This window comes from Humulus lupulus, chromosome 5, assembly GCF_963169125.1.
Source record: "Humulus lupulus chromosome 5, drHumLupu1.1, whole genome shotgun sequence".
Taxonomy (NCBI): domain Eukaryota; kingdom Viridiplantae; phylum Streptophyta; class Magnoliopsida; order Rosales; family Cannabaceae; genus Humulus; species Humulus lupulus.
In genome coordinates, this window is record NC_084797.1 from 4422320 (window position 1) to 4440151 (window position 17832).

The 17832-nt window shown below is 37.6% G+C and overlaps 3 protein-coding genes across 5 annotated transcripts; all 3 read right to left on the bottom strand.

Annotated features, from left to right (window-relative positions):
- Window positions 1-115: 115 nt before the first annotated feature.
- Window positions 116-1237, bottom strand: LOC133777805 (anthocyanidin 3-O-glucosyltransferase 7-like). The gene has a single exon (XM_062217548.1). It carries the CDS (start codon window positions 1235-1237, stop codon window positions 332-334), a length of 906 nt encoding a protein of 301 aa, XP_062073532.1. The 3' UTR covers window positions 116-331.
- Window positions 1238-3581: 2344 nt separating this feature from the next.
- LOC133834231 (anthocyanidin 3-O-glucosyltransferase 7-like) lies at window positions 3582-5306 on the bottom strand. Of its 3 annotated transcripts, none has more exons than XM_062263770.1 (2): window positions 4709-5306; window positions 3582-4589 (listed from the first exon to the last, which is right to left on the bottom strand). In XM_062263770.1, exons 1-2 carry the CDS (start codon window positions 5157-5159, stop codon window positions 3709-3711), a joined length of 1332 nt encoding a protein of 443 aa, XP_062119754.1. In that variant the 5' UTR covers window positions 5160-5306; the 3' UTR covers window positions 3582-3708. The 3 variants fall into 3 exon arrangements, with proteins under 3 accessions (XP_062119754.1, XP_062119753.1, XP_062119752.1); XM_062263769.1 differs by having other exon boundaries at window positions 3582-4583; window positions 4664-5306; XM_062263768.1 differs by having other exon boundaries at window positions 4664-5306.
- A 1762-nt stretch (window positions 5307-7068) lies between these two features.
- Window positions 7069-9255, bottom strand: LOC133834232 (anthocyanidin 3-O-glucosyltransferase 7-like). The gene is made up of 2 exons (XM_062263771.1): window positions 8624-9255; window positions 7069-8058 (listed from the first exon to the last, which is right to left on the bottom strand). The coding sequence occupies exons 1-2, from the start codon at window positions 9102-9104 to the stop codon at window positions 7184-7186; spliced, it is 1356 nt and encodes a 451-aa protein (XP_062119755.1). The 5' UTR covers window positions 9105-9255; the 3' UTR covers window positions 7069-7183.
- Window positions 9256-17832: the final 8577 nt, after the last annotated feature.

Below are 17832 nucleotides of genomic sequence, written 5' to 3' on the forward strand. Positions count from 1 at the left end.
AGAAGAAGACAAGCCAATTTATAGTACACCCTCACTCACAGCTCTTTCTCACTGGTGATTCTCTCTTCACAAAATGTCAAACTTTTTTGTTACAACTAAAAGGCTTGGTCTGGTTTTTATAAGTACAAGCAAGGCTTACTTTCCCAAAACAGAAAATTCTAACCAAAGACATAACGGCCAACTGTCATGACATGACAGGTTTATATAGCTAAGCAGTAGTATTTTTAGAGTCCTTTAAAGAAATGAAAAATAGGGTCTGCATAGGACTAGTAATAAAATCAAAGCAAATACTCTTAGATGTATCAATGCACAAACACATTTGAGCATTACACTAAGCACAGTACATACTTCCACCAGGGCTGTTTATCACTCGGAGCAACTCCTTCAAATTCTCTGCACTACTTCCTCCAGCCCCAACAGCCTTAGTCACAAGCTCTTTAACCACTTGAACATTCTCTCTCATTTTCTTTCCTTTTTCTTGAGATAAAACCGCATCAAAACAACTTTCCATTCCATGTTTTGTAAAAACTCCACCCTCAATTTTGATCCCAATTCCCCACAACTCCTCTACCAACCATCCATTCAGCCGATGGTCACCAAAAAAAGGCCTGCAAATCATAGGCACACCACCAACTACGCTCTCAAACAACGAGTTCCAACCACAATGCGACACGAACACTCCAGCTGACCTATGACACAGTATGCTCATCTGTGGTGCCCAAGCCACTACCTTTCCATGTGTCTTGGTTTTCTCCAAAAACCCTTTTGGTAGGTTTGCCTTGGCAATGTCCTTGAGTGACCATATGAATGGAACCCCACTGCTTTCCAAGGCTTCGGCTATGGCCACAAGCTCATCTTTTGGTGGTACCACCATTGAGCCAAAGCTAATGTATGCAACTGAGGCAGCTTCCTGCTTGTCAAGCCACGGCAGGCAGCTGTTCTCGTCTTGTGGCGGCGGCGGTGGTGACAATAAGTTGGAAGGCCCCACGTTGAGGACCTTGTGGAATTTGGACTTCAAGTCGTCCGTAATGGCTTTGTCTAGCTCTTCAAATGAGTTTATCAAAACTGCGGTTGCACTATGTAACATCAACCCCATTTGATGTAGCATGGTGGGGAAGTAGGATTTCAAGTCTCCAAAGACCACTCCTTCTGGTAAATCTTGGAGTTTAATTTGTGACATTCCTGGTATGAAACTCAAGAGTTCGTTTCCACTTCCTGCTTCAAGCGAGAGAGACATATTATCAAAACTAATGTTGCTACATGACCGTTATTACAGTTAAGATTCAAGCTGAGTTATCCCTTTGGTTTGATTGCAGCATATCTACATGGCTATGTTCTATTGATTATTGGCTTGAATAAGAGATTAGTAAGGTTACTAAGAGAGCTATATTGTGACAAAATCTGACAATTGTGTAGAGATAGTGTTATTTGGTGAAAGCTTTTTATTGGTTTTTGCAGTTGAAAAAACAGATGTATGTTTCATCAATGGCAGGAGGTATGAAAATTCTTGAATTGATTTGACTAGAGGAGACACCTCTGCCTAAGATGAACAGGACATATCTGGTCTGAATCTGAACCAACCAAGTAAATCTTAGTTGATTGTGTTTATGTGCTGTTCTTGTTCCTTGTTCTATCTCTGGTATATCTCAGTGTGCTTACTGCTCATGAGATTGGGGGACTGGTTTTGATCCTATCGCAAATACATAATATATCCCATGATCAAAACAAACACACATATTTATATATATATATAATCAAAACAAGTAGCAATATATAAAAAACATTGATGAGACATGTAGTGGTGCCTAATGAGATCAGTATTTGTTAGGATTTTTTGAATGAAAAAGCCATTGGGTGTAGTCCCACATTTTTTGTGAGTGGTTTTGCCTCTCAATTTTGGCCTATATATAAAGATCATAGGACTTGTAGTTTAATGACACCAAAAACATATACATGGTGTGATTAAACTTAGACTACTCATGTTGAATTTATCTTAAGGCAAAATTTTATTTATAAGCAATGTGGAACAAAGTAATTGAGATTGTTATAAGACACAAGTCGTTTAATTATACCAAAAACATATATATATATATATATTATACCAAAAACATGGTTTAATTATTCTTTTATGATTATTGTCTTCTTTGTGATAGAGTTCGGACATATTTGGTTCGGCGAAGTAATTGAGTTACTTGTCGTTCACCGTTGTATCTTGGGAGGCGGCGAATCTCTGTTTTAAGGAAATTGTGTGTTACACATGCCTCGGCTTTTATTTTGTTCTTTATAATTATTGTCTAACTTAATTATAATTGTTATTTATATTATAATTATTTATATTGTGTTATTTATAATTATAATATTGTTATTTATATTATAATTATTTATATTGGGTTATTTATAATTATAATGATATTGTTATTTTTATTATAGTTATTTATATTATGTTATTTATAATTATAATATTGTTATTTATATTGTGTTATTTATAATTATAATATTGTCATTTATATTATAGTTATTTATATAGTATTATTTATAATTATAGTATTCATGTATCTTTAATTTAGTAGATATAAATATTGTATTTATCATATTGCGTTTATTCAAGTATTATATAAGTTATGTGTTCTTCATCTTTTCTCTCTCGGTTTCCCTTTCAATTTCGAAGATGGCTGAGCAAAATGAGAGAAACATGGCACCCCCTCTCAACCAACCTCTAATAACTACCCATGATCCTTTCAAAAACTTCCCACCAAAACTTGATTTGTGTGGTTGGTCGAGACACACACGTGAGAAGCACAATAATATATGTGCTGAAATGTTACATGCATTTTATCCAAAATAATGCATTAAACAATAGCTTAAAATAATTAAAATCAACTATGGTCTAAGCACTAAATAATGCAACTTTGGTATAAACTTATATCTATGATTTTATGTGAGTCATTTCAACATAAAATCATAATTTTAGTCCCATAAAATTCCTCTTGAATTATTCATAGACTCTTAGTGAATAAGTCACAACATCATAGTCTAAAATAATTCTAAGATTTTATGTGGATTCCAAACACATAAAATCATATACTTAAACTCTTTGAACAAAATATCCATCTTAGATTTATTTCACATCTAAGTCCCCATACTATGGTCTAAAACAATCAACTCACACTTCATTAATTAAAATAATATTCACCAAATATTATTTTAATTATTATTCTTACTCTTAATAAAAAAAATTCACAAAACAATGTTTACATAAAACACAATAAATAAAATAAAATAAAATCCAGGTTATTACATTAATTACTTCTCGAACGATGAAATCACAAACAACATTAATTATACTTTTTTTTTCCTTTCACGTCGATCCAATAAACAAATGGACATAAAAATCATAGAAAATACTATATTGGTCAAAAATCGACTATTGACTTATACCATCTAGTGGACATAACGTACCATATGATTTTTTTTTTTTTTTTCATTTGTTGTTGAAATGAATTGAAATGGCTCAGGCTTATCCCAATTCTTTTACATTATTAATTACACTAAGCAGTAGTGCAAATTTGGATTCCTTTAAAGAAATTAAAAACATGGCCTTTTTAGGATGCTAGTAGTAAAATCAAAGCAAGTACAAAGATACCAATGCACAAATGCATTTAGTTATTCTTTCTTATTATGCGAAATTCTTTAACATTGAGCAGCACTCTAAGCAGCACTAGGGTTGTTTATCAAGTGGAGCAATTGCTTGAAGTTTTCTGTACTGCTTCCACTAGGGCCAACAGCTTTTGTTGCTAATTCTTTAAGTACTTTGAGATTTTCTCTCATTTTCTTTCCTTTTTCTTGAGATAACACCACATCCAAACAACTTTCCATGCCTTGTTTTGTGAATACTCCACCGTCAATTTTGATCCCAATTTCCCACCCGTCCTCTATCATTCGCCCATTTATCCTTTGGTCACCAAAAAATGGCCTACAAATCATAGGCACTCCCCCAGCTATACTCTCCAACAACGAGTTCCAACCACAGTGCGACACAAACACTCCAACTGACTTGTGGGACAGTATGTTCCTTTGTGGGGCCCAAGCCACTACCTTTCCATGCGTTTTTGTTTTTTCCAAAAACCCTTTTGGTAGATTTGCTTTTCCATTTTCCTTGAGGGACCAAATGAATGAAACACCGCTGCTTTCCAAGGCTTCAGCTATAGCCATGAGCTCTTCTTTTGGTAGTACCACCACTGACCCAAAGCCAATGTATACAACCGAGGCAGCTTCCTGCTTGTCAAGCCACGGCAGGCAGCCGCTCTCATCTTGAGCGGGCGGCGGCGGCAACGCTAAGTTGAATGGCCCCACACTAAGGAACTTTTGGAGTTTGGACTTCATGTCATCCGTAATGGTTTTGTCTAGTTCTTCAAACGAGTTCATGAAAACTGCGGTTGCCCGCGGTAACATCAACCCCATTTGATGTAGCATGGTGGAGAAATAGGATTCCAAGTCTCCAAAGACCACTCCTTCCGGCAAATCTTGAACTTGTATTTTTGACATTCCTGCTATGAAGCCAAGGCTTTCGTTTCCACTACCAGCTACAACTGAGAGAAACATCATGATCAATACCAACATATATATTCGAAAAAAGTAGAGTAGCAATAGCATATATAACAACCTTGATGTCTAATAAGATCAGTGTAAAGATGAGCAGAGAGTGTACAAGGTCCAGCAGTCCAAAAGGGCAGCCAAGGCACTCCCATGTCTTGAGCCATATCAGCTGCAAACCAAAAGAAAGCATCAGTGACCAAACATGTCACCTCCTTTCCGGTCTCGGCCACCGCCTTGTCTATGCTCAGCCTCAAGCTCTGCGGCGCAGCCTTCATGAAAAGCTCGATGGGTTCCTGATGCCCTCTAGTGAAGGTGTGCCCCTCAGGCACTCCATCCCAGACATCGTATGCCTTCACTTTGGCACCACCACCGCCACCACCGCCGGCGCTCATCGTGGTAAAAATGGTGTGATTGGATTGAGTAGTGTTGAAGAAAGAGAAGATAGTCTCAGGGGAGGAGGCCGCAGCCAGGCGGTGGACGACGGAGAGGAGTGGAGCAGCGTGTGTGCCGAAGGGGAATGCTACTACAGCCACATGGGAGTGGGCTGGTGATGGTGTAACCATGGTTACTTGGTTTGGCCAAAATGACAAAATCAAAATAGTGTGTTAATGTCGATATTGCATAATATATAATCGCACCCTTTGCTTTATATATGCATATGTATATATATATATGTATATATATATATATATATATACTATTGCAGTAGCGGTAGAAGGATAGGATGTAGTATGGGGTTTAGTCGTCCTCGTAGGAATGGGGGTTGGTCCTCCTCTTAGGAATGGGGGTTAATTAGTTAGTAATGGTAGCAGTCCGATGTAGAAGAACTAATGCTTTATTTATTAGTGGTTAAAAATTAATTACTTTTTTTTTATGTATAATTATTTGATGTTGATGTTTGACATCTTTGTCCAACAACAACACATCAGTTGTCACTCTATAATACTTATTAAATTCAAATAAATGAGACCCGATATTGAATTGCACAAATATCAGTATGACACCTGCTTGTTGCTCCTTAGCAATTCTCTTAATTATTGACAGTATTATTTGAGAATTGATAAGGGGCACCAGTGGTGCTCAATACCACAAAGAAGTGACGTATCGCTATTGGTGCAATTCAACATTAAGTTCCATATATTTAAATTTAATAAGTATTATGAATTATTGCTAATAAATGTTATCTATTGCTAATAAATTTAATAAGTGTGTTGTTGTACCTATTAAAGTACCAAATATCAGAACTCTTATTATTTGATAGGTACCGGCTAATTAAGTGTTTCATGCACTTGGGTTGGGAGTTAGACTACGAAGTAAATGCTCTATTTTCTATACTATTTATTATAAGTCATTAATAGTATAACTTTTTTTTCTTCTTTGTGTGTGATGAGGAATGAAGATGATCACACACACGTGTTCACTTCCCATCCTCCAGGAATGTGGAGAATAGTGGTGATGGGTAAGGGTAAGGGTCCTTTTTTATTTTATTATTTATTACATATATATTTTGTAATTTTAATCAATTTCAAATTTATTTCTTTTCTTTTAACTAGTTTTATTATTTTATAAAGTTAAGTACAATTCGACTCGGATTTTCTTTCTTAAAAAATGATATTATGATAGGTAAATACCATTTTGGCTCTTGTGCAAAAATTATCGACCCCACTATTTGTTTTGTTAAATGATAATTCAGACCTTGCGTTTTGCAAAATAAAACAAAATAATACCCTGAGTCTAATTTTTGTCAAACTTTTTTTAAATATAACCAAAATACCTTTGAAGTTTAATTTTTATTAGATTTTCTAAATCTTTAATATATTTTATTTTTTTATAATAAATAAAAAAAATAAAAAATTAAATTAAATAAAATTGATTCCCTCTCCTCCTCTATCTTTATCTCTCTCTTTACTAGCTTTCTCTTTCCCAAGGTTGCCAAAACAAGCGGGACAAAGGCGCAATCGAGGTCTTTGGAGGCAGATCTCTCTAGAGCTTCAGATCTGATGGGGCTATGGTCGGGTTCGAAGACTCCATTTGCTCTGGTTTTGACGGGACGAAGGCGCCGTCGATGGTGGGTGAGGAGCTTCATGTTAGGAAAATATATGTTGTATCAATGGAAATGGTAAGAATAGTTACATCTCTAGATAAAATAATACAAATAAACAAGATTGATTAAATAGTGTTACAACTTTATGACTGAAAAATATAAATAAACAAGAGAAAAATGAGAAGAAGAGAATGGATAAATACAACTCTAAACAAAAGGATACTAATAAAGCAAGTGTTTGTAACAAAAGAAAAGAAAAGATTACAACTCTAAACAAGAAATACAAGTAAATAGAAAAGAAGAATATGAAGATGAAAAACAATAGAATAAAAGAAAAGAACAAGAATCAAATAACAAACAACTCTCACTCACACTACCACTACCAAAGTAAAGAGTGTCGGGGATCTCACACTAACAATAATGCGAAATGAAAAATAGGGTCTGCATAGGACACTAGACTAGTAATAAAATCAAAGCAAATACTCTTACATTCTTTCTTATTATGCAAAATTCAAAAACATCGATATTGCAATTCACTAAGCACTACATACTTCCACCAGGGCTGTTTATCACTCGAAGCAACTCCTTCAAATTCTCTGCACTACTTCCTCCAGCCCCAACAGCCTTAGTCACAAGCTCTTTAACCACTTGAACATTCTCTCTCATTTTCTTTCCTTTTTCTTGAGATAAAACCGCATCAAAACAGCTTTCCATTCCATGTTTTGTAAAAACTCCACCCTCAATTTTGATCCCAATTCCCCACAACTCCTCTACCAACCATCCATTCAGCCGATGGTCACCAAAAAAAGGCCTGCAAATCATAGGCACACCACCAGCTACGCTCTCAAACAACGAGTTCCAACCACAATGCGACACGAACACTCCAACTGACCTATGACACAGTATGCTCATCTGTGGTGCCCAAGCCACTACCTTTCCATGTGTCTTGGTTTTCTCCAAAAACCCTTTTGGTAGGTTTGCCTTGGCAATGTCCTTGAGTGACCATATGAATGGAACCCCACTGCTTTCCAAGGCTTCTGCTATAGCCACAAGCTCATCTTTTGGTGGTACCACCATTGAGCCAAAGCTAATGTATGCAACTAAGGCAGCTTCCTGCTTGTCAAGCCACGGCAGGTAGCTGTTCTCGTCTTGTGGCGGTGGCGGTGTTGACAATAAGTTGGAAGGCCCCATGTTGAGGACCTTGTGGAATTTGGACTTCAAGTCGTCCGTAATGGCTTTGTCTAGCTCTTCAAATGAGTTTATCAAAACTGCGGTTGCACTATGTAACATCAACCCCATTTGATGTAGCATGGTGGGGAAGTAGGATTTCAAGTCTCCAAAGACCACTCCTTCTGGTAAATCTTGGAGTTTAATTTGTGACATTCCTGGTATGAAACTCAAGAGTTCGTTTCCACTTCCTGCTTCAAGCGAGAGAAACATATGATCAAAACTAATGTTGCTACATGACCGTTATCCCTTTGGTTTGATTGCAGCATATCTCCATGGCTATGTTCTATTGATTATTGGCTTGAATAAGAGATTAGTAAGGTTACTAAGAGAGCTATATTGTGACAAAATCTGACAATTGTGTTAACAATAAATACTAAGTTTTTTGTCTGAACACAGAGGGTGTGTTAGAGCTTGGAAGACCATTTTCAACTAACAAATTGTATTGGTTTTTGCAGTTGAAAAAACAGATGTATGTTTCATCAATGGCAGGAGGTATGAAAATTCTTGAGTTGATTTGACTAGAGGAGACACCTCTGCCTAAGATGAACAGGACATATATGGTCTGAATCTGGTAGTTGATTGTGTTTATGTGCTGTTCTTGTTCCTTGTTCTATCTCTGGTATATCTTAGTGTGCTTACTGCTCATGAGATTGGGGGACTGGTTTTGATCCTATCGCAAATACATAATATATCCCATGATCAAAACAAACATATATATACATATAATCAGAACAAGTAGCAATATATAAAAACCTTGATGAGACATGTAGTGGTGCCTAATGAGATCAATATTAAGATGAGCAGAGAGTGCATGTGACCCGGAAGCCCAAAAGGGCACCCAAGGCACTCCCATCTCTCGAGCCATATCACCTCCAAACCAAAAGAAAGCATCAGTGACCAAACATGTCACCTCCTTTCCAGTCTCGGCCACGCCCTTGTCCATGCTGAGTCTCAAGCTCTGCGGCGCAGCCTTCATGAAGAGCTCGATGGGCTCCTCACGTCCTCTAGTGAAGGTGTGTCCCTCAGGGATCCCGTCCCACACGTCATATGGTTTCACTTTCACATTGGTGTCTTTAGTGGTGAAAATGGTGTTATTGGAGTGAGTAGTGCTGAAGAAGGAGAAGATGGTCTCGGGGGAGGACGCTGCAGCTAAGCGGCGGACGATGGAGAGGAGTGGAGCAACATGTGTGCCGAAGGGGAATGCTACTACGGCCACATGGGAGTGTGATGCCATGGAAACTAGTAGCTATGTCTACAAATTATGTCTTAGTATTGTATTGTATTGTAGTACTGTTTTCACTACATTTTATTAGTGTGGTGAAGAATGAAAGATGAGAATGGTCACCCACTTTCTTCCCATTTCTTCATGGTCTTCGAAGAATTGGTTGTTGAGCCAAACGCACATGCTTTTTTATCATATAATATATATATATAGTACATTTCTTCTTTAGGCTTCACTTTAAGCCTTACCGGTGGGACTTTCAGTGTTTCTCGACTTGTGAATAATTTTCGGCGCAATTTTTTTTGACCGTATATATTGTAGCTATTTAGAGCATCCTGCAAATTTTCAAAAAAATCTGAATAGTTTACAGTACCGAAAACTAGGTTCAAGCATGTTACTTCCAGGCGCATAAAAAAAATTAGTCACGCGTGCAACATGTTTGAACTTAGTTTTCGGTACTGTAAACTATTCAGAATTTTCTGAAAATTTGCAGAATGCTCTAAATAGTTACAATAGACACGGTCATAAAAACAATTGCACCGAAAACTGTTCACGGGTCGAGAACATTGAAAGTCCCACCAGTAGGGCTTAAAGTGAAGCCTATAGGAGAATTCCCCTATATATATATATCAATGGTGGGACACTTTTATTTTTTTAATATATAGTTAATTATTATTTAGTATGATTTATTATATCATTTTACATTGTAGCAAAATGCATATAGTGATAGTGATTATGTGGTGTTAGGCATTATGTACTCGTTAATATACATAGTGACCATCATTCTAAATGGGGGTGGTGAGCGCTTTGAGACTTTTACCTAAGGTTGGTGGTGTTTATGCTTGATTTTATTGTGAGTTGTTCGACATTACTTTTTCAAAGATGTGATGTTTTAGTACCGAAGAGGAAAATAAAATATTTAGAATATTTAATCGTAAAGTATCTCTACTAATGGACAAATTATGATAATGTGTTTTGTATTATATTGTAATGTATTTGTAGATTTCGAAAATATAAAAATATAAGGCATATAATGATAGTGAGATTGGTGTTAGGTACCATCTACTATTTTATGGATTATTAAATTCGTTTATTACTCACCTACTTTTGAGAGATGAGGAACCTCATAAGGTTTATGGTTTATGGGATTGAATTAGAAAGAGAGGAGTGCTAAGGAGTGATAGACGACAAGAGAGCAAGGAAAGAAGTAGATTGTATTATTGATGTCGAAAATGATAGAGAGTAGTGTTTTTATATATTGATTGCAAGAGGTAATAGGCTGTTATAAAGCCTAATAGAATGGTAACCAATATAACAGATTAGTTAACAAAAGTAACCTCAGTAACTAATCTCTACATTGTAACGACCCAAAATTACTAATACGGCTTAAGAGCCTTGATTAGTATGCCGGGAGGACATAATTCGTATTTATGTGAATTAATGATAAAATGCATGATTTTGTGGCATGCATGATTATATGATTATATGGATATGATTAAATGCATGTTTATGAGTATTAAATATGCATGTGGGTCTTATTTAGCTTGTAAGGGCATATTTGTAATATTAGCCTGTTGAGGGCATAAATGTAAATATATGTGATAAATTGTTGAGACCACATTATTATATGGATATATTTACAACATATGGCTTGAGATGGTCCTAGTGAGTGGTTTAGCGAAATAGTCACGGTGGTGATTTATACCCAGCTCAGGGAAGCCTAGAGGGTATTTCAGGAATTTAGAAAAAATATATTGAGGATTATTAGACAATGGATAAATAGTCGGTAATTAATTGGATGACAAGATTAGTTGGTAAATATTAGGAACATCTGAGGAATTAGTGAGAATTGGGAACAAATGACTATTATGGCCCTAGATTGAGTTAAAGGTTAATGCTATTTGGGAGGGCAAAGAGGTCTTTTCCTAAAACTAAGGAAATGCTCAATTTTATTAGGACAAAAACAGAGAAGATTATAGAATAATCTAAGGAAAGAAAGAAGGGAAAATGATTCAGCTCACTCTTCCTCTCTCCCTCACGATTTCTCCCTCTCATCTTTGGTGTGTGATTGTTTGGAGTTTTACATAGAAAGTTAGGGAGATTCAAGTTGGAATTGGAGCTGGAATTTAGAAGAAAAGTTAGAGAATTGAGTTGGATTGGAGTGAAGGTTTTTACTGAAAGTTGGGTCTTCATTTGAGGTATGAATTTTAGCTTTCAATTATAGTTTTTCTGCTGGGTTGTCTAGATAAATTTTGGAGTCATGAACTTGAATTGGATGATGGATTTAGACCGGGTTCTTGGGATGTTTATAGCTGATGAATTTAATTGGTGACTTCAAATTTATTGCTGAGGTTTTGAGGATTAAGATGGGTAGTTTATTCTTAAAATTCGTAGCTTGGTTGGTGATTGAATTGGGGAGGTTGTTGGAAAATTCTGGGCTGAGTATGGGTGTTCTTGGCTGGGAGAAGGAGGAGAAAACCCAAGTTTTCTCTGGGTTTGCAGGGCACGCCGCGACCCAGCCTGGGGGCACTGTGGCGTGTGTGGCTGTTTTGGCTTGGGGTGCTTTCTAACTTGGGGGCGCGCCGCGACTTGCCTGGCCAAGTCGCGACCCGCCTCCCCTCTGGCACAGGAGCTTGCTCTCTGACTTGGGGCAAGTTGCGACTTGTTGAGCCAAGTCGTGACTCGCCTGGGAGGTTTGGTCTTGGAATAAAACAAGTAGCAATATATAAAAACCTTGATGAGACATGTAGTGGTGCCTAATGAGATCAGTATTAAGATGAGCAGAGAGTGCATGTGACCCAGAAGCCCAAAAGGGCACCCAAGGCACTCTCATCTCTCGAGCCATATCACCTCCAAACCAATGAGCATGTGGATCTTTGGCAACCTTGGGAAAGAGAAATATAGGAAAGGAAGATGAACACGAGAGGGAGAGATAGAGATAGAGGTGGAGAGAGAATCAACTTTATTTAATTTAACTTTTGATTTTTTTTATCTAATTAAAATTAAACTTCAAAGTATTTTGGTCATATTTAAAAAAAGTTTGACCAAACTCAGACTCAGGGTATTATTTTGTTCTATTTTGCAAAATGCAGGGTCCGAATTGTTGTTTAACAAAACAGATAGTCCAATCGGTAATTTTTGCACAACACAGGAGCCAAAATGATATTTACCCTATTATAATTGTTAGAATAAAACAAGAATAACTAGATTTGTTAAATATAATTTTTGGATAATATTCAAAATACTTATACATTTTAAATTAATAAAATAATGAGAAGTTAGTGAGAACGATTTATTTTTTACGTAATTTTGTACTTTGGTGTAATTTTGATAATTTTTTCCAAAATGACTCATGTCTAAATTAATAAAATAATGAAAAATTAGTGAGAATGACCTTTTTTAAATACTATGTTGGTCCAAAATCGACTATTGATTTTTATTATCTATTAATTAACTAATTTTTTTACGTCAGTTTAAAACCAGCATCAATTTTTTTTTACATCATTTTTCTAATTGAAACAAGATTTTCTTACATTAGTTTAATGGTGACACAAAAATTTTCATACCTATGAGAAAAGAGAATTATTGGGGCGACAAAAAAAAATAGAGTTTGAAAAAAATAAAAATAAAAAGAAAACTTGACGCGTCAACTTGTGCATTTATTGTAGCAATAATGTCATTGCATATAATTTTGAGAAATAGAGGAAACTTTTCTTGCAAAGTTTTGTGTCTGCAGGAATTTGTTGAATATAATTTTTCGATAATAACTATATTATGTGTTGACTGTCTTTTTCGCTATCAACGAAATAAATAGAACTTTAAAGAAATGTAATGAAGAATACAAGATTTTTACATGGTTCAGGTTATAAAACAACCTAGTCCACGAGGCTTTTAGTATTAGGATATGTCAAGCTTGGTTGGGCAAACTTCAATGGAGTTTAGGCAGCGTGAGAATAAAAATTGTGAACCCTTTTACAATGGTGCCCTAGCCCTATTTATAGAGGCCGAGAGAAATTAACTCTCTTAATGAGGAGTTAATAGAAGAATATTCCCACATAACTGGGATTAAATTCCTAATTAAAATACATTTATTTGATAAAGGTGGCGGTGGGCCCATGCGGATCGCACGAGGCCTAATTCGTAGGTTGCAACTCACTCTTTTATCGGTAACATGCCCTTGATATGGTCAGAATGCAGGCACACGTCTCCCATGTCAGACGACGCCTTGGGACATACCAATTGTCGAGTGTACGATCTCAACACCACAGCCCGAGGCATGAAAAGTTGTCAGATGGCCGCTTGTGGCCCAAAGTCGCTGGGACTGACATCTGGCACACCCTCCATGTCTTGAGGAAAAACTCCTTAGGCTTGGAGGACTAATGCACCCATCAGACAGGAGGACCCCAACGCAGGCCTTCGAGACGTGGTGTGACAGTCAGAATCCCGTGATCCACAGAGGGAAAGACCGGGTAAAGCTGTGCAATCCCACACCGCCTGGGGAAGGTCAAGTGTGATGATTCTAAGACTGTGTAGGTATGGGACTACACAGTTGAAGAGGGCTTAAATGGATTGATGAGTACTACCTATATCAACAAGACGCGTCTTCTTTTCGGTAGCCCATCACTTGAGAACTCCAAAGTTAAGCGTGCTTGACCTGGAGTAATCTAAGGATGGGTTACCTCCTGGGAAGTTTTCCCAGGAAGTGTGCGAGTGAGGACAAAGCACGCTGGAAAGACTCGTGTTGGTTTTCAGGGCTAGTTGTCATTCCAAGAAGCAGCCATAGTGACGTGGGGCGTTACACGTGGCCTAACTTGAAGACATTCTCACTAGATGGAGCAAACTGCATGCGGAGGAGCTTACACTCCGAGAAGCTCTAGGCAAGCCCCACAAGACTTCATTAACTTCTGAGAAGCTTAATTGTAACGACATGACTTTTTCTTAACTAGATCCACTGAAATACGACTATGACTATCTGGGGTCAACTGGACCCTAACGATCAACTTTGGTCAAAATCGGACGTTAAGAACTAAATAAAATTTAAAGTAAACTTTAGAAAATTTTGCATTGGAGTACTTTGAAATAAAATAGTATTTGGATGGGATCCTGTTGACGCGGTTCTTCGGCAACAGATAATTATATGAATAAAGAGATGGATTAGTGCTAAATGATGAACCGTAATATGTAAATAATCTCAAGGGAAGGTTATAACTCGTTTACTTTTTTAGGTGGTTTGAAGGTTAAAATCCCTCTAGTCCACTAGCCAATATTATTGATATTTCTCTCGTATTCCTTACAGGGGGTTTCTTTACAAACTAGACGCCAACCCTTTGCAATGCCCAGGGTCTCCATATTTATAGGGAGAGGACACCTAGGTGTTGGCAAAGGGGGTCATCCCGTGACCTTCTTACCCATCATGTAACTTCTGTAACACTTATGATTAATTCCTAAAACCTGACAAGGAAGTGTGGTCTAATCAATAGGTAAGGGGGATAATGGGCCGCATGGCCCAAACCAGTCGTGGGGTGCCTGAACACGCACGTTTATGCTGCGTGTCTGAGATTTCAGGAATGGAGTAGACACGTGATGTCTTGCGATCTGATAGGGGTGGAGAATATTTGGATATGCAGTTCCAAGATCATTTAACTGAACTTGGGATTTTATCACAACTTACTGCCCCAAGTACTCCGCAACAAAATGGTGTAGCGGAACGCCGAAACAGAACTTTATTGGAAATGGTTAGATGCATGCTTAGTTACTCAACTCTACCAACTTCGTTCTGGGGACATGCAATTGAAACCGCAAATGACATTCTCAATGTCGTGCCGTCAAAATCAATCCCCAAAACACCTTTAGAACGCTGGAATGGTCATGAACCTAGTTTACACCATTATAGAATCTGGGGGTGTCCCGCTCACGTCCTGAGGAAAAAGGAGGGAAAGCTAGAACCACGAACTGAAGTTTGCATGTTTATTGGCTATCCTAAAGGTACTCGGGGTGGACTTTTCTATAGTCATTCAGAAAAAAAAGTGTTTACTTCTACAAATGCTACTTTTCTAGAAAATGACTATGTCCAAAAATTTAAACCTCGCAGCAAAGTAGTTTTAGAGGAGATGGTTAAAGAATTGACTCCAACCAATGTTCCATCGTCATCAATGCGTGTTGATGATGAAATTCCCACTCTTCATGTACAACCGACGCAAGTCGATTTAAATGAAGAAAGTACCACTGTTCCTGAGCAAACAGTCACGGAGCCTCGTCGTAGTGGGAGGGTTTCTAGAAACCCAGTTCGCTATGGTTTGGATGGTGAAACCAATATGGTTGTTGGTGACACTAGTGATGATGATCCATTGTCTTTCAAACAGGCAATGGCTAACCCTGAAAAGGAACTATGGCTCGAAGCCATGAAACAGGAAATGGAGTCTATGTACTCAAATTCCGTCTGGGATCTAGTGGAAGCACCTAGTGACTTTAGGGCCATTGGGTGCAAGTGGATCTACAAGAAGAAACGAGGTGTTGATGGAAATATCGAGACTTATAAAGCTCGATTAGTGGCAAAGGGTTATACCCAAAGAGAAGGCGTGGACTATGAGGAAACTTTTAGTCCGGTAGCCATGCTCAAATCCATTCGCATCCTCCTATCCATAGCAGCCGCTCTCGACTATGAGATTTGGCAAATGGACGTCAAGACAGCTTTTCTTAATGGAAAGCTTGACGACGTCATTTATATGGATCAACCAGAAGGATTTAAAGTATCTAGACAAGAAGGAAAAGTTTGTAAGTTAAATAGGTCCATCTATGGACTTAAGCAAGCTTCTCGTTCCTGGAATCTTAGGTTTGATGAAATAATCAAAACCTATGGCTTTGAACAAAATATTGATGAGCCCTGTGTTTACCAACTGAAGGCAAATCAAATAGTGGTATTCCTGGTTCTTTATGTAGATGATATCTTACTCATTGGAAATAATGTTAAGAAATTATCAGATGTGAAGAATTGGCTGAGCACTCAATTCCAGATGAAGGATTTGGGTGAAGCAAGTTATGTTCTAGGTATCCAGATCATCAGGGATAGAAAGAACAAACTTTTAGCTTTATCTCAAGCAGCTTACATTGATAAAGTGCTTGAACGTTTCTCAATGACAAATTCCAAGAAAGGGCGTCTACCGTCCCGCCATGGAATTCATCTTTCAAAGAAGCAGTCTCCCCAGACTCCTGAAGAGGAAGATGCAATGAGAAAAGTTCCTTACGCATCTGCAGTTGGAAGTCTGATGTATGCCATGTTGTGTACTAGACCAGATATCTGCTATGCAGTGGGAGTAGTGAGCAGGTATCAGTCAAACCCAGGACCGGAACATTGGATAGCAGTTAAGCATATCCTGAAGTATTTGAGACGGACTAGGGATTATATGTTAGTCTACAAGGGTGGTGTTCTGAACCCTGTAGGCTACACCGATTCAGATTTTTAGACTGATGTCGATGACAAAAAGTCTACTTCTGGAATGGTGTTTACTCTTGGGGGTGGAGCTGTGATTTGGAGAAGCGTAAAGCAGTCTGCAATCTCAGATTCCACCATGGAGGCTGAGTACATAGCCGTGTCAGAAGCAGCTAAGGAAATAGTCTGGCTAAAGAAGTTCTATTCAGATCTTGGTGTTATTCCAGAAATGGACAAACCGCTTGTGTTGTTTTGTGACAATACAGGAGCGATAGCCAACTCAAAAGAACCTCGAAGTCACAAGAGGAGTAAGCATATAGAAAGGAAGTATCACATTATTCGAGAATATGTGGCCAGGGGAGATGTGAAGGTTATGAAGATTGCAACTGAAGACAATCTTGCGGATCCGTTTACAAAGACACTACCAGAAGCTACATTTGATAAGCATATCAAGGAGATGGGATTAGTAGAATTAAGGCATTAGTTTCAATTAGTGCAAGTGGGAGTTTGTTGGGGTTTTATGCCCTAATTAAAACCCAAATTCTTTGTAATCTCATTTTATTATCAATAAAAGAATAGAAATCATTTTTTGACTTGGTCAATCACTTTGCTCACATGTTTTATTTTCATGATTATTTGTTTAATATAAACTTCTATTAAATCCCGAGTGTTGACTGTGATTTTAGCCAACGACGTGAGAACGTCAATAACGACAAGCCTTCAAGAGAATGTAAATGACACAGACAGTTTAATAAAGAAAATAAAGAACACACAAGAGATTTTATAGTGGTTCAGCCCCGATTGTCGGTAATAGCCTAATCCACTTAGAGTTGTGATTTATAGATCTATATTCAAGATCAGATGGACTGAGCCAACTGAGTTTCTTCAATACAGATTGCAAAAATACAAGAATTCTCTCAAATGCCAGCACTTTATCTCTCTAGAATACACAGACCCAATTTTCTCTCTCTAGAAAGAAGAAGCAGAAGAAAACCCTTCTCTAATCCCATAAGCTCTCTATTTATAGGCTTAGGGTCATACATACGGTATCCCCTAGAACCGAGATATTTTATTATATTTATTACATTTAAATTACAAAGAAACATTCAAAATTCAAAATGTAACAAACCCGCCATTTGTGGGAAGAATGAGAGATTCCCGCATATCTTGTTGAAGTTGTTTATGGGAATCTTGACTTAGTCTCCTCTAGCTAGTTGATCCACCTCCTACTGACCACCCATGCAAGTGCTGGTCGAACATGTGCATGGTGGTAGGACAAACATTTGTTGGTCGGACATGCATGGTGGTAGG